The following is a 22,413-nucleotide window of genomic DNA, read 5'->3' as shown; positions in this document are numbered from 1 at the left end:
GCACTGTGATTAGAGAGACTCAGACAAAGAGACAGGCCAATTTTTAAGTACCTGCACTGTACAGGTACTGGTCATAAAATTAGAATATCAGAAAAAAGTTTATTAATTTTAGTAATTCCATTCAAAAAGTGAAAATTGTATATTACACTCATTCCTTACACACAGATTGATATATTTCAAGTGTTTATTTCTTTTAATTAGATGATTATAACTGACAACTCAAGAAAACCCCAAATTCAGTATCTCAGAAAATTAGAATACTGTGAAAACGTTCAATATTGAAGACACCTGGTGCCACACTCTAATCAGCTAATAACTCAAAACACCTGCAAAGGCCTTTAAATGGTCTCAGTCTAGTTCCAGTCCAAAAGAATACTGGCAAGACACAAACATCATTGCTAAAGAGGCTGGCTGTTCACAGAGCTCTGTGTCCAAGCACATTAAAAGAGAGGCGAAGGGAAGGAAAAGATGTGGTAGACAAAAGTGTACAATCAATAGGGATAACCCCACCCTGGAGAGAATTGTGAAACAAAACTCATTCAAAAATGTGGGGGACGTTCACAAAAACTGGACTGCAGCTGGAGTCAGTGCTTCAAGAACCTCTACACACAGACGTATGCAAGACATGGGTTTCAGCTGTCGCATTCCTTGTGTAAAGCCACTCTTGAACAAGAGACAAGTAAAAAAAAAACATGTCGAAAAAAATGTGCCATGTCATCTGCTGGTGTTGGTCCACTGTGTTTTCTGAGGTCCAAGGTCAACACAGCCGTCTACCAGGATGTTTTAGATCACTTCATGCTTCCTGCTGCTGACCAAATTTATGGAGATGCTTATTTCATTTTCCAACAGGACTTGGCACCTGCACACACTGCCAAAGCTACCAGTACCTGGTTTAAGGACCATGGTCTCCCTGTTCTTAATTGGCCACCAAACTCACCTGACCTTAACCCCACTGAAAATCTATGGGGTATTGTGAAGAGGAAGATGCAGTACGCCAGACCCAACAATGCAGAAGAGCTAAAGGCCACTATCAGAGCAACCTGGGCTCTCATAACACCTGAGCAGTGCCACAGACTGGTCAACTCCATGCCGCGCCTCATTGCTGCAGTAATTCAGGCAAAAGGAGGCCCAACTAAGTGTTGTGTGCTGTACATGCTCATACTTTTCATGTTCATACTTTTCAGTTGGCCAGCATTTATAAAATTCCATTATATAAAATATTTGGCTTTTTTCTGAGCAGAGCATAAGAGTAAGGGTCACCCAAAAAAAAAAAAAAAAACCCATATACACTACTTTACATAGCTCTGACTCATTTTTTTCAGCATTCACTTTTCAAAAAAAAAAAAAACATATTCGCTACTTTACATAGCTCTGACTCATTTTTTTCAGAGTTTTCAGCTGCTTTTTCAATGTGAGTTTTATTCATGTTACTAACAATACATTTAGCACAGTGGTAAATAATGAACTGATCAGAAATACAACAAACACATGAAAAAAAAACTCAGCTTGAATGAGCTGTGGAAATGAATCAATAATTTCTTAATCAGATTTTAATTAATTTATTCATTAATGAAGGTGGCAAAGAGAGCAGATATACAGATGGTTTTCTGAAACTTGTTGCAAGGTTTGTTTGATATTGCTGTCACTTCAGTTTCCTGTTCTGAGGGCAAAACTTTCAAGTCTACCACGTCAGAGCATGTTTGAGAGCTGGAGACTCGCATCTTCCTCACTGGTTTGACTTGTTCCAATATCATTAGAAAAGAGTACAAACATGGAGATGAGTGAGAACATATACGCAAATTCAGAAATGATGGAAGACACTGGATCTAACCAATCAAGCGAAAGCAGCCATCCATATGAAGATGCCTATTCGATTGAAGGCGTCCTAGAGACTAAAATGAGCAGAAGCGACAAGGGAGCCATGACCTCAGGTACAATCACAAGACTTCAGATCTTATCCAAATATGGGCCATCCAGGGCTTTTTATTTTATAAATAGTCTAAAATATTAATATTTAAAAATGATCTATAAAAATTACTGAATGTAAGACTATTCATATGTAACATTATCCATGGGTTCTGCAGGGAGCAGATGCTACAGACTGGCTGCACTGTGTCTTAGCCTGCTGTGTGTCCTTCTCTTGGCTGCCATCACTGTGCTTTTGATCATGTTCAGCAACCTGACAGTAGAAAGGGATCAGTTAGCGACCAGTTACGCCAACCTGACTACTGAGAGAGACCAGTTACAGACTAGTAATACCAACCTGACTACAGTGAGAGACCAGTTACAGACTAGTAATACTAACCTGACTATAGAGAGAGACCAGTTACACACTAGATACACAGAGATGATGACAGAGAGAGACCAGCTGAAGAAGGACAGGACTAGACTTCAGAAGAAGTTATCTGAACTAGGTGAGTGAGCATTTTCACCTTTATATAATTCAGCAATGTGCAGGAGATCTATATAGTATATTAATTGATGAGTCTTAAATTAAAAAGACAATATAACACACAAACAGGCTAAATAACCTTATACTTGAATTTAATTTTCACACTTGTGCATTTTAGTCTCAATATTTAAAGTGAAATTTGAATATTTGCATTTGCACAATGCTTGGAATGAGTCCCAAAATGAAAAGGCAAAACCTGATAAATAAAACAGCAATGCATTCTGAGAGTTCCATTTAAATTCACTAGTTAGATGTAATATTTCATTCTCAAAACTAACATTTAAATTCAGTATTTGCATTATGGTTAACTAGTATTGCATTTACTCACATGCTTTACAAGATATCGAAGACTCCCAAAGACTCCCAGTTTAAAGAGTTCATAGCTTTAACTTATTTGATTAACATTAACATTGGATTTTACTCTGTATAATAGTCACCATTTTGAATGCTATATAGTCAAGCTTCACACACACAGAACCTGCCTGTGGTTTAGGTGGTATTATCGAATGCTCTCAGTGTGGTCACCCCAACCGAGAAAGAAAAAAATTAATCTAATTGAAAACATAAATACATAAATCCAAAAATTCATATAAATTCATAGTTTAATGATATAAGCTCTAATATCATTAGAGTATATTTGTAACGCTGTTGGAGGAAGAGGCGGAGGCATGTGTGTGCATGTGGAGTTTTAGTACTTCCATAAATTGGACACGAAGAGAAATGCTACACAACAAAACGAGAGCTCCAACAGACATGAGCGCACAAATGACACAAGGCATGAAACTAAGACAACTGTGAGCTGAGTCACATGACCTGGAAAAGCTCATGGTGAAGGATGTCAACATAAGCACTTGACAAACATGATCATTTTAATGGTAAAAAAAAATGAGAAAGAAAGAAACACACACAGAAAAAAAGTGAAGGACTTGTTTATTACACAAACCAGAATTTAAACTATAGCCAGCAGGGTGAAACACTGCAGTAAACTAAGTTTATTATTCAACAGATTAGATTCACTGGTGCAGTTGGTTTTTGGTGTTAAATGAAAGACGACTTCAAACTACAGCCACAGCCTTTACCCTAAGTGCTCTTGCTGTGATGAAGCCAGAGAACTGCGGTTTATCGCTGTTTTTGCCCCTTTGCCAAGCTACAGCTTACTTGCCGTTGCACCATTACCAGCAGATATGTTTAGAATTTCAGCATCGGTAACCACAGTCACATACTCGAGCTGAACACACAAAAACATCTGTGTGCTTTGCATAATTCATTTTAAACATTTTCATGATTTTATATAATTTATGGTGTTATATTTTATATCAGAAAAATACTAATCTGGTGTGTTTACATCATAATGACTTTAATAACCAAATGAAAGTACAGATATACTATTTATATACTACTTATTTTCATGAATAGTGAAGCTATGTTTAAATGATGTTAATAAAGAAAGAAATCTATTAAACTCTACACTAATTGTACCTAATACTGTCAAACTAACTTGGAAAAATACAAAAGTTACATAGTGTTGTTTCTACAGTGCTGAGACCAGAGTAGCAGTGGCAGAGGTTCTGTTCTCATTTTACAGGTCGCTGCTTAAACACAGTTATTCCTTCAGTTCTCGTTTAGACGTCAAAATGAAAGAAATACAAATGACCCATTTATCTGATTCACATTTGTGAACAGAGCCCTGTTTTGTCGTCTCAGTCAGTAGAGGTTTGAGCTGCATACCGAATAGCACCACTGCTATTCACAGTGTACACACAGTGTACTTCACAGAAAGCTCGACTGCTACATCCAGACAGTCCACTAGTTTGAATGTGAGGCATGAACCTTATAGCTGAGTATATATTTTTATAATCTGATTCAGTGCACTACATGAGTGCAGAAACCTTTATTTTATGACTTATAATGTGCACTACACATTATGTATGTATGGAGATATCTGAGATTTGGCCTCGGTTTATTTTAGTGTGGAAACATCACAGATTTAACATTTTTAGACAAGAACTAAGCCCAAATAGAGAATGCATTTAGACACATACACAATAAAACATTATGTGACTGAGATAAAATTATTTACCTGTAAACATTAGGATGAGATAAAGAAATACATGGCTCACGCTTGTAGTCTCCTACAAGCTGAAATAAAACACGAGTGAAAAAACTTCAGCAACAAGAGCAAAGAAATGAAGTGATGAATACAAATGCAAGAATATGCATTTGCTCTCTGTAAATGTGTTTTTTTTGGCAATTTTCAAACACCATAGGATATTCAAAATATTTATATACAGCTATTAGCTAATTATAGGATCATTGCCATTTTACATTTCCAATTTGATTTCTATTTTGAGGCCAATATTGTTTTCCATAAATATCAAAAAGGCGTGTAATTGCTTTTTTTTTCTTTTTTCTCTCAGTTTGACCTTCATCAGACACATGGATATCGCTAACAGCTGTTTTTCTTTCTGTTTAAAGAGAAGCCCAACAAAGATGGGTGGAGATACTTTAACTTTCATTTCTACTTCCTCTCTAATGAGAAAAAGAGCTGGAGTGAGAGCAGAGAAGACTGCAAAAACAGAAGTGGAGACCTGGTGGTCATAAACAGCCAAGAGGAACAGGTGATGGAGGGTAGGGTTTTCTAGTCCCTGGGTTTGAAGATTCTGGGTAGCCTGCAAACACACATGCCCCCTAACCCTAAACCAAGATGAAGTGGTTACATAAGACGAATGAATGAGCAAACTCAGTAGAGAATTCCGATTGTTGTAGTATTTCCATGGAATACAAGACTTGGACAAGTGGCACAGTCTCCATGGATCAATCTCATTAATACTTCAAATATTCTTACAGAGCGGCACGGTGGCGCAGCAGGTAGTGTTGCAGTCACGCAGCTCCAGGGATCTGGAGGTTGTGGATTACAGTCCCGCTCCAGGTGACTGTCTGTGAGGAGTTTGGTGTGTTCTCCCTGTGTCCGCGAGGGTTTCCTCCCACTGTCCAAAAACACACGTTGGTAGATGGACTGGCGACTCAAAAGTCCCAATACGCCAAAAGACTCAATACGCCCCCTCCAGGGTGTATTCTTGGCCTTGTGCCTTGCGCCCAATGCCTCTGGACCCACCACTTTTCCCTGAACTGCAAAAGCGGTCACAGATAATGAATGAATATTCTTACAGTCCAAACCGACATGGACATTGACCTAAAGTTGACACTCAGCTCTACATGTTATCAAATGACCACACGGGATATAAAACAATATAATGGATAAAACAAAAGGGGAGAATAGACAATAGCAACCCCAACTTAACACATTTATTGAGCACAAAGCATCTAAACAACCGTGAAGAATAGTTCACAAATTAAAACCTCCTGAATAATCAAGAGACAGAGCACATGATACATCATGAGAGGTATCATGTCAAATGCTACTTTTCCTCCTCCCCATTTTTATACACACCCTCAGCATCCATGGGGAGAAACTGGTAGATTACAGTTTTAAGTTCTAAATATTTTCATTGATTAAATGCAATGGTGGGTCAAATTTTAAAATTAGAGAAAGAATAAACAAAGGAATTATGAGTTCAGTCCTCTTAATACTGACAAGTGATATGTTACAACAGTGATTCACAAACCCTTGAGAAATGTACCACTTAATCACGCAATTTATTCATAACTAAAGTCTAAAGTTTGAATGTGTAAATTATATAATCTTTCACAGTTTTCATAATTATGCCCCAATGAACTTTGTGTTGCTGAAAAATACAACGTGCTACGCATACAGTTGATTATGTCTGTAAGGGACGTTCCTTTGTTCCTCCATATTTTCTCCAGAGAGGGGACACGATCCCCAAGTTTTCCATGTAAAGAAAGCCCAGTTTCAGCTGCTTACTGAACGTAAGCAAAGGCTCAAAACAAACATGAGCAATTTGGACTTTATTATAAAAAGGTCAAAGCAAAAATGAGAAAAACAAGCCAAGGCCAAGCCCAAGAAACAGACCGAAGCCAGAAAGACTAAATCCAAAGGCAAAATTGGAGAGAAATTAAGCGAGAATTCTGTACACGTGAAGACAAAGTAGAAGAAAACACTCGGCTGAAGGAAAACGTAGCCGTTCTTTGCATCATTACAGCCCTAAAGCAAGGTTTAACACAGCGCCCCTCCTTCACCTACTGCTACAAGCGCAGAGAGCTGCTGTGAGCTCCTTCCCCAAGCCCCCGCCGCGCTGTTTTCATGTGCTGTTAAAGCACATAACTGATATTAAAGTGACCTCTTATTTTTTTATTTCTTTCAAAACTCTTATTGCCCATAAATTTGATATGTTCTCATGAATGTAGGATTTTATTTAAAACATTCAATTTAGGCCTATAATTATTTGTATTCTCTCTATATTTAAATATATATATTAAATAATTATTTTAGGTAATTTTGTGTTAAGCACGAATTTATTTCAAAGAAATAAAAAGCAACAAAAATATGCAAAAATTTAAGCATGATTTTGCCTTATGCCCCGGGAACAAAGGAAGAACCATGGGCACACGTTTCTGTGGTAAAAAGTATAGCGGCACTTGGAGGTTTTGGTTTGATAATTGGTGATACTCACATGAGACCAGAGTCAGATAATGGCATAAACAGTGATAATGGTGTCACTGGGCAGTTTCTTTTCAGCTAACACAATTTTACCACTATATTCTTGCCCTGTGTACAAAATTTTTGGAATGTGTTTCTAGCTTCAAATTCAAAAATGGGCAAATCATTTTTTTAAATAAATAATAAAAATTCCCAGTTTCAACATTTAAAATATTGTCTTTCTGTTTTTATTTACCAAGTGTCCCAACTTTTCTGGAAATGGTGTTTGTATATATACAAAAGATCAATTTTATGTTCACCTTTTTCTATTATCTTAGGAGTTCATCACTAGAAATTTTGTTGGCAAAGAAGCTTGGATTGGTCTAACAGACAGTGATTCAGAGGGAGTCTGGCAATGGGTGGACAATTCAACATCGACCACTGCGTAAGTGGCCACTTAACTGATCTCAGATTCACTTCTCCTTTCAGTCTAAAGAAACAAATGGTGCTTTTACACTGCATAGAACCTACACGACTCTGCACGGCTCTTTTACTTTTCCACTGGCCAAATCTGGTATCTGGTCCCCGGAACCACGTAGGTTTCACGTTTATTTTTATCTCACAACGGCAGCTCATAACTTTATCTTGAAGTGTTTTCAAGAGGTTTACATGCTCCTTGAGTCGGTGGCCGACGAAAATTTCCAGTGATGAGAACTGAGCACGGAGCCATGTTCAGTCCAAAAATCAAAAACAACCCGCGAATACATGATGAGTAAACAGTGCCTAACTTTTCAGCTGCTGTTGTTGTGGGTTTTGAAAAGAAAACCATTCCTGTTAAAGACAGGGTTTTGCAATGTCACCGGGTCCATTTCGCAGAGGAGACCTGCCAGTGGAAAAGCGACAAGTTTTAAGCATGCAGAGCGATTAGAGCCAGACACATGCAGTGGAAAAGCGACAAAAGAGGACACTGATTCTCTGTGTGTTTCAGTTTCTGGTGGCAGGGGGAACCCAACAACTTAGGCGGAAATGAGGACTGTGCTAGAACTGGCTACAGTTATTCTCCACCCAAACATTTATCGACCTGGGTTGATTACAGTTGCACAAACCCTGCAGTGGGACTCTGTGAGAGAAAACCTATATTAAAGTGAACAACAAATTGTCACACTTTTGCCTTATTTTGTGTCTCCTGCTCTGTTTTTATGAGTTTCCTAGATGTCATTTAACACGTTGCTTGTTTTTTTTTTTTTTTTTTTTTTGTTTTTGTTTTTTTTTTTTTTAAATGTGTCTACTCCCTTGTCTCAGTATCTTAGCCTTAGCCTCACCTTACCTTTGACATGCCTTGTTTTTAGTGTTCCCACCTGTGCCTCCTTTGTGGTTCTGCCTTCTTGTTATCCTTCCCAGGTGTTCCATTGTCTTGTCTGTGTATGTGTTTGATTATCTCCACATCAGTATACAGTTGATTATACCTTATTTTGTTTTTGTTTAAATAATTACCTGAAACTATGTCCATCTCCTCAATGCTTTGCACAAACATTACGCAAATATTTGTAACTTTTTTTGAAGTTTGAATCCATTAAGTTATGTGCTGTTTACTGTAAACTGTGTCTCAGTTTTTTCCGTCTACAGAACAGATCATGTACCCTTTTTAATGTGTTACATTTTCTTTAAGTGTAGGGAGATACACAGCACCACACCTATGTCAACAGCAAATCTACGCCATTGGATGGTATAACAGTAATACTGTATACAACAGCATTTAAAAATGAGGACGGTTCCTCAAAACGTTCACAAAATTCCAAAATAATGATGTGTCTGGTGTGTACTGATTCTGTTGTGTCAGTCTAGTCAGTGCATTGCCAAATGAGATTGTGCTTGTGCATTTAAGAGAGCTACAAGGAGGGGGCACTGTGGGAGTCTGCTGATGTCATGCTCTGAAAACAGGTGGGGGCAAAACATTTTCATTTATACATTGTAACCTGGGTAAAAAAAAAACTTATATTATGTTAATATTTTGAAATGGTGTGACTGTATGAAAAGTATGGATACTGCCCATCCAGTGACTCTCCTAGTATGGAATTCAACACAATTCATTCAAAATATTGTGTCTGTCTTCTTTGGGGACATCTCATAGCCTTAACTCAGCTGTTAGTCTTATGAAGTCAATTACTGCATTTTTGGCCTGAGAATAAAGTTGTTAAAGCATTCCACCATCCAAACTTCCATCCAGAATAGAAACATGACAAATATATCTCATCGTCTTACAGTATCTTGCATATTGTGTTCATATAGTTTGTCCCAGCCTTTACTGGCAGTATGTAAACCCTAACAAAGAATAGCAAACATGTACTCTGTGTACTCTGCCGTTGAGAAAGTACTAGGAGCTAATCCTGGAGCCAGTCATATGGTGAGTGTCTGGTGGCTGGACAGTATGCATAACTTGGCAAGGCATATCTCAAAAAGGCAACATGGAAGGATCATGTGGACATATCACTCACAAGATTAGTGCTGCAATACCCACTGGATAAAGGTTGGGGGTCTGGACAATGGAAGAGACAGCTCTTGGCAGGTGGAATGCAACCTCACTGGGGAGGAAGGAGCTGGTGCCAGATATTAAGAAACAAAACCTTTGGCATTTGCACCTCATTTGGACCAAACAACCTTCTGCATTATAACGTTAAAGTTACAACACTAAAGTAAAACATCCATAAAAACGTTAATATTTTAAAGAGTGTTAGCTGCTTTGACAAGGCAACACAAAATATATTTCACAAACTTTACTTTCCTACTATCTCTGATATATTTATAATGACAGTAAATTGACATACACCTAACCACAGTGAGCCAGATTGCACTGCTGAAATTACTTCTGTCCGAACGTCTTATTTTCAAATCCACATTAAATACTGTGGCAGTAGCAGTTAAAGTTACTACTGCATTACTTAAGGTGGAAGCAAAAATTTTATACGTTTCTTGCTTCATGCATATAGTCACACATTTCACGCATTTAAATCATGCCCAAGATTTATGTTCAGCAGTAAGTTATATTCCAGTGACAGGTAATTTAAGGTGGAAGCGAAGAGTTGCAATACAACTTTGAGCTTCTGAGCTAACTCAATGTTAAGATTCAGTAGTTTAATTAAAAAGCATATAGTTAGCATAAGGGAAAACATTATCAGATAATTTATCTTATATATATATATATACCTTGCTCAAAATGAATCATACTTACAAGAGTATTTTCCATTTCCTGTGTTGTCATGGCGGCCACATTTGTTGTGGCTTTACAAACTCCATAACTACCATAATGCTTTGTATGCTGGCTTTAGCAATTAGCTTCGTTGCTTTTTTGTTGGCAGCAGCAAATTTCTGGGAAAAGCAGCACCCCATCTCAGCAGAAAGATTGTATGTCTTTTTTTCATGTTTCTTTTTTGCATGTGCATCTCTATTATTTTAATATGCACCATATATTCTTCTAACGTTTTGTGTGCATGTTTTTTAGTGTTGTGCATCACTTTTTACTTTTTGTGTACATCAGGTTTTTTTTCTGCACATCTCTTATTTTGTGTGCATCTGGGTTTTTTGTGCATCAGTTGTTTTGCTTTTTTTGTGTGTGTGTTTGCCCTTTAGGGCCACCATATCTTTCAGACACATAATATCATAATATTATATATAATATATATAATAATAAGATTATTAGGCTTTTTTGCGAGCAAAGTGTGAAAGTAAGACAAGGAAAGGTGGGTGACCAATAAATGCACCTAAAACCTACACACACTGCTCAGATACATTCTGTGGTTTTCAGCTTCCTTTTCAATGTGTTTTTTATTCATGCTACTAACACTAAATTCAGCACAGTAATAAATACTAAAATGATCTGAAATGCAGCAAATGCATGAACAAACCTCAGCTTTAGAGAAATGTGGAATTGAGTGAATGAATCAATCACTTATTAATAGGTTATAAATGAGTGAAATAATGCTATACAGATGGTTTTCTGAAACTGTTGCAAGGTTGTTTGACCTCAACTTCCTGTCCTGAGAGCAGTACATATATTGTTCTCTAATGCATCAGTCTTTGTGGGCTGGAGGTGCAAAAAGCTCCAGCAATCTGGAGGATGTGGGTTCAAGTCCCACTCCGGGTGACTGTCTGTGAGGAGTTTGGTGTGTTCTCCCCGTGTTTGCCTGGGTTTCCTCCGGGGGCCCCGGTTTCCTCCTACAGTCCAAAATAAACACACGTAGGTATGTGGATCAGCGACATAAAAGTGTCCATAGGCGTGAGTGTGTGTGTCACCCTGCGCCCAGTGATTCCAGGTAGGCTCTGGACCCACTGTGACCCTGAACTGGATAAGTGGTTTCAGGCAATGAATGAATGAATGTTGCCATTGACCCAGAATTATACTGTGGTCTGACAAATCAAAAAGCTGATTGATATATACAGGACTTGGAGCAACATGCTGCCATGCAGACAATGTCTTTTTTTCAGGGAAGGCTTTGCTTATTTGAGTAAGAAAAAGCCAATTCACATTCTGCATGAAGAACAACATCATGGCCCCTTAGTAATTAGTCCAGGGGCTAATCAAGATCTGCGTTATGAATCAAATAACATTATAACAGAGTGTCAGATCTGTTGAGCAGCTGAAATCCTAAAGCAATTTCACTTTTTGTCTGACCCGTTCCCAAACTTTTACAAAGTGTGGTTACCTTGCATTTGTGGCTGCAGCAACTGTGTTTAGAGACAGTGGTTTTTCTGAGCCCTTGCTGTGATTTCCACTACAGAAACATGTCTGTTTTTAATGCAGTGCCACCTGAGAGCCTGAAGGCTCTTCATATAAAGATTTGATCCAATTCACTGAGACTTTTAATGATACTATGTGGTACAGATAAAAAAAAAAACCTAGGTCTTTACAGTTTTTAATTTGATAAACCTGATTCCTGAAATGTTTTGCTCTTTACCAATGCACAGAGCGAACCTGTCCCCTTCTTTATTTCTGACTCTTTTAAACCTAGTCATCTCACTGCCCGGTTGCCCTGTATCCTAATTTGTTTTTTGTAGCATTTTACCAGTCTTATGTTCCCAGTCCCAAACATTTTAATACAATTTGTTGTCTTTGTACTATTTTACTTTATACAAAAGATAAATTGAAAGTTTATGTTGTCCTATAATTTATAGGAGTTTATTGCTAGTAATTTTGGTGTCATAAAAGCTTGGATTGGTCTAACAGACAGTGAATTAGAGTGGGTCTGGAAATGGGTGGACAACGACCATTAGGTAAGAGGTCGCCAAACTGATTTCTGATGATAATATTCACACTTCCTTTCCAGTCTGAATATACAAGAGGACACTGATTCTCTGTGTGTTTCAGTTTCTGGTGGCAGGAGGAACCCAGCGACTATGGCGGAAATGAGGACTGTGCTAGAAATGGCTACAAGCTTTCTCCACGCAGTAATGTATCAACCAGGGTTGATTACCCCTGCACTGACCCTGCAGTGGGACTCTGTGAGGGCAATGTTAGTTTTAAGTAAATAACAAATGGTATAGTTTAAGCGATGTGTCTCAATGTAGAATGTATCAGCTATTCTATTTAATGTATTAAATTTTCTTTAAAGATGATCCAATTAAATTGCTACAAAATTATTTATTATTCTTGATTCTTAAACTGCTTTTAATGACTAGGATGTGTTTAATCAGTTCTGTTTATTCATTTATTCATTCGTTGTCTATAACCATTTATCCAGTTAAGGGTCACGGTGGGTCCCGAGCCTACCCGGAATCACTGGGTGGAAGGCAGGAGCACACAGGGAGAACACACAAAACTCCTCACAGACAGTCACCCGGAGTGGGACTTGAACCCACAGCCAGCACGTATGTTTGTGACTGAAAACTGAGGAATAACACATTAAAGGACTGTAAAGTCCTTCACAGGGCGACACACACACACGCACACACACACGCACACACACACACACACACACACACACACACACACACACACACATACACATTCACACCTACGGACAATTTTGAGTCATACCAACGTGTGTTTTCGGACCATGGGAGGAAACCCACAAGGACATGGGTAGAACACACCCAAGTCCTCACAAAGAGTCATCTGGAGTGCGGCTGGATTATATCATATCAACTGAAATTAAGAAATATATTGTGATATATATGTGAAAAAGTAACAACAGCCACATTTCTGTCAGGTGCATGTGATTTTCTATACACTGAAAGCTACAGCAGAAGCAGAAATAGATTAAACAAGCTTGTTACTATTTCCCCATAAAAAAACAACAACATATATTTCAGCAGTACTGCAAATGTATTCTTTTGACTGACCATTATACACTTACCTCATATATGAATTGAATGCATTCTGAGCTAAAATGCATTCCTTCTATGGCAGCTGCATATGTAAAACTGGGCTCTACTGATGGCAGCTTATGAATATATGATCCAGTTCAAAAATGCCTCACATTATAAGCTTTCAGAGTGGAGTTTTGTTAGGTCTACATCCTAAAAGGCCTTAACCTTTTAAGTTAAATTAGATTAGAATTACTATTGATTTCAACTCATTATTTTATGTCAAGTTTGGCTTTGAAACAACTATCCAACTGCCTACTAAAACTCTTAAAAAAAAAACTTAATTTGATGAAGTAAGGTAAATATCAAAAAGATTAAAAATATATTTACAGTGATTCTTTTCCTCCATGTTGGCTCAACAAAGACTGTTGGTAGTGTCAAACTACACCAAAGTTTAACTCAAAATGTATTCGCCCGTTTGTTTTATGTGAGACACTTGAAAGATACGCCTGCGATTGTCACAAACATAGGCAATCTGATTTGGCACTTTCACAAGTGGTGGACATGACCGTTACAGGGAGTCTTCCACTGGTCCATGAGAGGTTGAATGAGTGCCCACATTTCATTTACAGAAAGGAGGAGTTGGTTTATTTTGACATTATGACAACCTTGTATTAACCCTGTCTTACTACCATAGGTTTAGCTTTTTTATTTAACTATATGATTTTAGTTAGTTATAGATGCTGACATCAAACAGTTGGCCAAAACCTACTGAGCCTGCCAGCTTACACAAAAATCACTCACCCTTTCACCACTACATCTTTGGTCTTAGTGTTCATGGACACGAAATACACTTGAAGTATACGGAAGCACAGAAATTGGATTCGACTATGGCTACAAAAACTATTCAGGAGCTAAGGGGGTTGTTTAGTCACTATGACATTCCAGAGCTTTAAGTGAGTGATAACCGCCCACAGTTGAGACAAGTCATGTTTTTCTGGCTAATGGATTTTGACGTGTGTTCTGCTCCATTTCATTCAGGAAAAAATGGACTTACTGAACACTTTGTACAAACATTCAAGCACCTTTAAACTGTTCTAAATGTAGAGCCTCAAACAAACTACACCTTGATATTATCTGACTGCAACATGCCTCATGCTACCTGCCACTTCCCCAGAAATGTTGACAAAGACGGCAACCATTATAACTGGTCTGCATTCAGATGAAAAAGAGATAACCAAAGGAGTTCAGAAATGTGTTCACTCCTGTTTGCTGCAAATTCATAGTTAGAGATTTCTTCAGACTTTGGTTTTAAATTCATGGAACTGCATGAGGAACATATTTGTGATTCAGCCCTAGTAGATTTGAGGTGTAACCTCAGAACGAAGTAGACACTAGCACCCATTATATTATAAACATAATATAATAGGGCACTTGCAGGCTTATTTGTGATGTGAGCAGAGGGTGAGAATAAGCAGGGGGAGGGTATTGACCAAAGACCTACAAACACAGCTCAGACATGTTCTGTGGTTTTCAGCTTCCTTTTCAAGGTGTATTCATTTAATGTTACTAACACTAAATTCAGCACAGTGATAAATACTGAACTGAGCTGATATACAGCAAACATGTGAACTGTGGACGGAATCAGTCATATTTAAATGAATGAATGAATGAATTAAAGTTTGCAAAGAGAGCTGATACACAGATGGTTTTCTGAAACTGTTGCAAGGTTTATATGACATCACTCTCACTCTAACTTCCTGTCCTGAGAGCAACATACATGTTGTATTCTTCTGCGTCAGAGACAATTTGAGAGCTGGAGTTGTATTAAGAAGACTGAAATCTTCATTACTGGTTTGACTTGGAATGACAGACATGGATATGAGTGAGAACATATACGCAAATTCAGGAATTATAGGAGACAACATATCAAATCAATCAAATGAAAGCAGCCATTCATATGAAGATGTATATGCAAATGAAGACATCCTAGAGACTAAAGTGACCAAAAGCCACAAGGGAACCATGACCTCCGGTACCAATGCAATTGCAGATGAAATCCTAATACCAGCTATACTGGCATATTTTTTCAGTCTCGTTAAATTGTATGAAAAGTTATAAGAATGTAGCTTGTACTCCTTCCTAGTCTCAACAGTGGGTCCTGCAGGAAGTAGATGCTACAGACCGGCTGCAGTGTGTCTGGGGCTGCTGTGTGTTTTCCTGCTGACTGCCATCACAGTGCTGTGGATCAAACTCACTGCAGAGAGAGACAAGTTACAGAAGAATCTATCTGAACTAGGTGAGTAATCATGGATAGTTCATTGAAATATTCATGGTCTCAGAATATATTTAAATAAATATCCTATAAATTTAATTTTCCTACTAATTTGCAGTATTATTTAGTTTATTAGTTGTTTCAATAAAGCTTTTCACCTGCTGATGTTCCAGAAGAAGGTGTTTTATACCGTATTTAAGGTTTTGAACATTAGGTTTTCACCTTTGTCGTGCTGTGTGCAAGCATCTGTAAATGAGTCAAGAAAGAGCCATAGTTTTAGTTTTGGGAAAGCTTGTATGTGCAGAATATGTAAGCATTTTAGAAATATATTAATTTACTGCATTTTTTGTGAAAACAACATGGACTGTGTCACTGATATAGTTCACAACTGACAGATGTTGTGCTAATTCTGTTTAGAGTTTTGAAAATGTGACTACAGATTGGACAAAGTGATGTTAGCGATTGTAAAATACTGTTATTGTAGATTTTAATGTTTTGTTGATTTCATACGTCCCATTTCATCTCCCGGACTGTTCTTTTATTTGATACAGTTCGATAATTATTTTTACAAATATTCACCTCTCCTTCTGGAGAAGAGACTGTAATGTACCTTTAGGGAACACAACTGAACTCTGTTGTACCTTTAAACGGAAAATTTACAAAGTTTGTACCTTTGTAGTGACAATGATGTAACTGTAATGAAGTAAACACTTTAACCGCACTAAGTCTGCCTTGAACTCTTTGTTGTCTACTCTACAGTAAATATTAGTCATTCACCTGTAGATAGTATATTACCACAATGCACACATTTTACATTTAAGCAAACAAAAGTGTTGGTTTCCAGGAAAAAGACAGTGGATGTCATAACTTCTACTCTTTGGTGGTAGAACTAAAACATGAAAAGTGATACTGTTTCTGTAAAGCCATCAACTGCTGGAATTATGAGAATTGTTTTGCTGTGCTGTGCTGATGTTAACTATATGTTCGTGTTGGATAGAAAACTTGTGCAAGTGTTTTGAAAGAATGACTCGATATTGAGGCAAGTTTGCCATGTTTTGATAGGGTTAGTGTAAGTAAAGAATGTTTTATTTGAAAATGAAATGCAGACTTGATATTTGATTAACGAAATGTGATACTAAATACTAAGTGGTTACAGATAATGAATAAATGAATGAATGGTTTTGAGCAGAAAATGAAGTATTTGGCTACTTGTGTGAGGTAGTTGTGTTGCTATTTTAAAAAAAAAATATCTAAATCATTGGTAAACACTTATTAGCAATTGTAAAAATATATATATACATTTTATTAATATGTTTGCACTCTGTATCACTGTGTTATAATTTTCAAACTCCCACAATATTGTTATTCAAATTGTCAATGTAATTCTTATATCACTGTTCATATATTATATCATTTTACATCTTTTTTTTTCTATCACTCCAGAACAACTCTATCCCTCCAGAAAGACCTCCCCCTACTGACAGTACAGAGTTATTGGATGAGAGCCATGCTCTACCCCACCAGCTACTGGAGACACCAAATCTGCAAGAGCTATCTGCACCATCCCCCATCTCTACCTCATCATCACCCCACCTGAACTTCCCAGCAAAAACAAATCTGCTGGGACAAAGCTGTCACTTTCCTTGTCAGTTAGTCCACAGGTGCAGTGAAAAATCATCCCAGGTTCACCTCTGCTATTACCTATTGCCCTGAGGACACAGCAACCCCCCTCCTCCACACAGATGGAGTTAAACAAATCTCCAAAGATAAGCTCCATAGCTATCAGACGGGCAGCTTTGCTCTTAACCTCATTGTCAACAGGATCACCACCCACCTTCCTGCATCAAACAGAAGAGGCCACCTAATGTAATCAGAATGATTGATACTTTTTGGGCCTGTGCTGCTACATTATTAATGTCAGCTGGCATTGTTTTCAAACCAAGTTTGGACCTTGTCCACTTCAAGTACTTATCAAAACAGAAAGTACAGAACAGATTACGTGAGTGCGGCAGTGTAAAGTTCTGCACTTCTGCAGGAGTACTGCAGGACTCATGGGTCCCATGTCAATATCGGGCGGGTTACCAGTGCCATGACCATAAAAGCAGGACAACAAAAACATGTAGAAGAATCTCGCAAATGAATAAAAACACTTTTATTGTCTAAAAAAATCTACATCATGCACAATTAACATCAGAAGAAATAACTAAATAATCAATAATAGATTAAACTCATTCTAAATATTTGTGAACCGACCAATCACATGGACATACATAAATTACTGTGCTGCAGAAATGGAACCTGTAGGCCAGTGTTCACAAATAGGTGGAACGTGGTCCAGGTGCACACCTTGCGCTCCCACCACATCTATGTTATGTAAGATTTGTTAATCTTACATGAAATAAATTATCTAATGTGGTTTTTATGGATCAGAATTACTTTGATTTTAAAGGTCAGGCAGCTTTATTGTCATCACAGATGTGTTGAGGGAGAATGAATGGTAGTTTCTCCAGGACACAGCGCTAACATTATTTCTATCTAATAAAGCTGTGTTTCTGCACTGACATGCTGTTCTCAGCATCGCAGAGATGGGTCACAGAGTGAATTGTGTACACATAGGTCAGAAATAGTGTTGTACTCTGAAAGTAAATGGGTAATTTTTTTCATCGAAAAGGGGATGTGCAAATGTAGTGTTGGGTAAACAAGGGCTGGGTCCAGTGAGTAAGTTTCGGTGTTAGGTGTAGCTAATTGCTGGTCTGATCAGAGCCACACCATCTCCTTTGGATTTAAATGTCCAAAGATTACAGGAATGCTGTGGCCGCAGGTAGGAAAAGACTGGGGTGAATCTCTAATTGACTGGCATAGGATATTTTACATCTTATCCTGTGTATGATTATTATTAGATGACAGGAAAGCCCGAAAAATCACCAATGCGCCCTGTTTGAATTCACTGCTATTGATCAGAAAACCCAAGAGGAAAGTGTCCATCAGCTAAAATCACATACATACATACATACATATTAGAGTGTTGCCAACTTGCTTTATGAAGAAAGTCTTTTGTTGCCTTCCTTTAAAGAAGAGCCTTTCCTTTAAAAAAGAGCAACTTAGACAGCACTACTCTGAATGACTACAGACATATTTAGATCATCTATTCATAGGCAAGTTTATTGAGAAAGTTTTTAGCCAGTCCAGTAAATTGTTATTATGATGACTTCCAGTCAGGCTTCCATCCACATCACAGCACTGAAACTACCCATGTAAAGGTCCTAAGCAACATCTGTCTGAACTCAGAAGCCGGTAAAATATCTATGTTCTTGATCTTAGTGCTGCATTTGATCTTATCGATCAAAGCATACTTTTAGAAAAACTACAAAATTCAGCAGGGTTTTCTGGAACAGTTCTCAGTTGGTTTAGATGGTATCTGGAGGATACATTATAGCTATCAGTAGCTACAAATCAATACGAACAATTCTGACCGTGTCCCACAAGGAGTGGGCAGTGTCCCACAAGGATCTATTCTTGGGACTATAATGAGCCACTCTTAAAGCAGACTTTAACTTTTAAACCGAATGTGAACTGCCTCAAAAATGACTCTAAACATGTTTACACTTGGACAAATGCTTTGAAATAATAAAGTTATGCAAATGGCACTCAGATCTATTTAGCTCTGTCACCAGGTGACTATAGTCTTGTTGATCCTCTAACTAAATAGAGTATATTCCAGTTAAACAAAGAAAAGACAGAGGTGATTTTTTTTGGCAGTAAAGAGCAAAGTCCTGAGGTCACTAGATCAGGTCAGAAATCTTGGCGTTATACTGGACTCACAACTGAACTTAAATGGCCAAATGAATACAATAACAAAATCTGCCTTTTACCATCTCAGAGTACATATCAGAGTTTAAAGGAGCAATCTGTAAGATATTTGCTGTACTTAGTCATAAATCCAGGGTATGTGACCATAGATTAAGGAAATGGTCAAAACTAAAACACTGCTGCCTCTTAAAGCACTGCTGAAGCAGTATATTCCCTTTGCAGCCATGAAATGGCCAAATGAGCAGAGTTAAAATTATATTTTACTGGACCCAAAAACCCTATTAAAATCTCCATGACCAGAGATGGTGTAAAATAAGAGGAAATATTGGCCATGTGTTTAAAAGGTGGAGGTTGTTTAGAAGCAGTAACACTACAGAACAGAGTCAGAGCTGGCTTATTTTCTCCTGAATAGAAAACAGCAAATCATTTGTGAAACAAATAAAGTACAGATGCCTATATATAGAGAGAGATTAAAAGGCGTAAATACCATAGGTTTTGTGTTTCATATAAAGAACGTGAGGCGTAGCGATGTTTGAATGGTGTCAGGACGGTGTTGTGTGTTTTATATGAAGAAGATGAATAACAATATAATTAAAAGGTTTAAATACCATTGTTTGTTTTAAAGAAATTGATGCAGATTCATGTGTGTTTCTTTATGGTGTGTGTGTTTTTTAAACAAATTAAGGAATAAGAATTGTGTTTGAAAAGTCTAGCACGTTCACCTATTTAAAGTGGAACAGAGAAATCAAGCTTGGTAGTACACAGCAAATATAAGTGTTCACTAGTAGGTAAATGTTTTAGTGACATGATATACATTTGGTTGTGTGTTTTAAATGGATTAAATGGGAAATAAGAAGTGTTTAAAAATGAACTTTGTTTTTAAAAACCCAGTGCTAGCTTCGCATACCTGTTCAAGGTGGAAATGAGTATTCAAATGTCTAAATATTTGACTACGAATATTATGAATAAGAAGCACATTTTTGCCTCCTAAACAACATTTATGATGGAAGAGAATATTGATAAGTAACACCAGCCTTGTCTAGTCGAAATATTCAATGTGGATTTGGACAGTAAAGGCTTGTAAATGCAGGGAAATGCTGTTTGTTCACTTATTTGTCTTTTTTCTTGCATAGGTAGATGTTTTAGTGAAGTGATGAACACATATCTGTGTAAATATGCTGGTTATGGCACACTCTTCTCAGCTATTACAGTGCATAGTTCTTAAACACATCTCTTGCTGGTTCATTCAGTTTTCTTCAACCTCAAAATGTGGGAAGTGATGCACTTGTGTGACACACATTGGTCCTATATGACCTAGGAATTACTGGCAATGCATGGAAGTGGTTTGACTCCTATCTGCCAGACCACACTTACCACCGGTGTCCCTCAAGGGTCTCTGTTGGGTCCCCTTCTTTTCTTGCTACACACCCATTCTCTTGGTGATGTAATTTCCTCTCATGGCAGGTTTGCAGTCGGATCTCTGCATGTCTAGCCGATATGTCTGGCTCTTCCTGGACGGTAGTTCACCACCTGTAGCTTAGTCCTAGCATGACTGATAAGATGTGGTAGAAAATAGTGTACAAGCAATAGGGATAACCGCCCCCTGGAGGGGATTGTGAAACAAAACCCATTCAAAAATGTGGGGGAGATTCACAAAGACTGGACTGCAGCTGGAGTCAGTGCCTCAAGAACCACCGCGCACAGACATGTGCAAGACATGGGTTTCAGCTGTCGCATTCCTTATGTGACGCCACTCTTGAACAAGAGATAGTCAGAAGCGTCTTGCTTCCACAAAGGATTGGACTGCTGCTGAGTGGTCTAAAGTTATGTTCCCTGATACAAGTAAATTTTGCATTTCCTTTGGAAATCAAGGCCCCAGTGTCTGGAGGAAGAGAGGAGAGGCACAAAATCCATGTTGCTTGAGGTCCAGTGTAAATTTTCCACAGTCAGTGATGGTTTGGGGTGCCATATCATTTGCTGGTGTCTGGGCTCTCATAACACCTGAGCAGTTCCACAGACTGATCGACTCCATGCCATGCCACATTTCTGCAGTAATTCAGGCAAAGGGAGCCCCAACTAAGTATTGAGTGCTGCACATTCTCATACTTTTCATGTTAATACTTTTCAGTTGACCAGCATTTCTAAAAATCCTTTTTTTTTTTTTTTTGTATTGGCCCTAAGTAATTTTCTAATTTTTTAAGATACTGAATTTTTGATACTGGAGTTTCCTTTAGTTGTCAGTTATAATCATCAAATTAAAAGAAATAAACACTTGAAATATATCAATCTGTGTGTTATGAATGAGTATAATATACAAGTTTCACATTTTGAATGGAATTACTGAAATAAATAAACATTTTCATGATATTCTAATTTTATGACCAACTGTACCAACCGTACAAAGTTCAGATGCATTGTGTGGTTTTCAGCTTCCTTTTCATTGTGGTTTTTAGTTGAGACTACTAACATTAGGGTCAGCACAAGGATATATAATGAACTGATCTGAAATACAGGAACAAACATAATGAGTGAACAGAGGAAAGTAGTGAATGTATATATCATTCCTGAATTAATTAGAATGATTGATTGAATGAATGAATGAACAAATTAATGCTGTTTCAATAATGCAAGCAAAATATGTGGTGAAGAGACAGACTCCTCTTTAAGTCCACAAACACTTAAAGTCCCTAAATGCTTTAATAATGTAACCCAAGAGTGTGTTCCATTGTCATTAACTTAAATGTGGTGGGGTGGAAAAGAGCAGATATTGAGATGGCCTTCTGAAGCTGTTATCAGGTTTGAGTGATAAAATTCTCACTTCAGCTTCCTGTTCTGAAGGCACCACATATATTGTGCATCACCAGGTCACATTCTCTTCAAACGCGGATGTATATATAAAAAAAAAAAAGTCTCATGGAGATGAGTGAGGACATATATGCAAATTCAGAAATTATACAAGCAAGCAGACCAAGACAACAAAACAACAGCAAGAGTTCATATGAAGAAATCTATGGGAAT

At 37.7% G+C, this 22,413-nt stretch overlaps 1 protein-coding gene across 1 annotated transcript; it reads left to right on the top strand.

Moving 5' to 3' along the window:
- The first annotated feature begins 1,771 nt into the window (after positions 1-1,771).
- Positions 1,772-20,936, top strand: LOC136676843 (C-type lectin domain family 4 member K-like). Its single transcript, XM_066654105.1, has 8 exons — positions 1,772-1,931; positions 2,085-2,414; positions 4,928-5,070; positions 7,349-7,455; positions 7,999-8,154; positions 12,373-12,517; positions 17,029-17,230; positions 20,860-20,936. Exons 1-8 carry the CDS (start codon positions 1,772-1,774, stop codon positions 20,934-20,936), a joined length of 1,320 nt encoding a protein of 439 aa, XP_066510202.1.
- Positions 20,937-22,413: the final 1,477 nt, after the last annotated feature.

This window comes from Hoplias malabaricus, chromosome 2, assembly GCF_029633855.1.
Source record: "Hoplias malabaricus isolate fHopMal1 chromosome 2, fHopMal1.hap1, whole genome shotgun sequence".
Taxonomy (NCBI): Eukaryota; Metazoa; Chordata; class Actinopteri; order Characiformes; family Erythrinidae; genus Hoplias; species Hoplias malabaricus.
Note: the sequence above shows the minus strand (reverse complement) of the source record. Positions and strands in the feature narration are given on the sequence as shown.

Coding starts and splice junctions, on each gene's coding strand:
- LOC136676843 (XM_066654105.1), top strand. CDS start 1,772: ATGGAGATGAGTGAGAACATATACGCAAATTCAGAAATGATGGAAGAC. Junction 8,155..12,372: donor GAGAGAAAACCTATATTAAA/GTGAACAACAAA, acceptor TGTGTGTTTCAG/TTTCTGGTGGCAGGAGGAAC. Junction 12,518..17,028: donor TGGGACTCTGTGAGGGCAAT/GTTAGTTTTAAG, acceptor CTATCACTCCAG/AACAACTCTATCCCTCCAGA.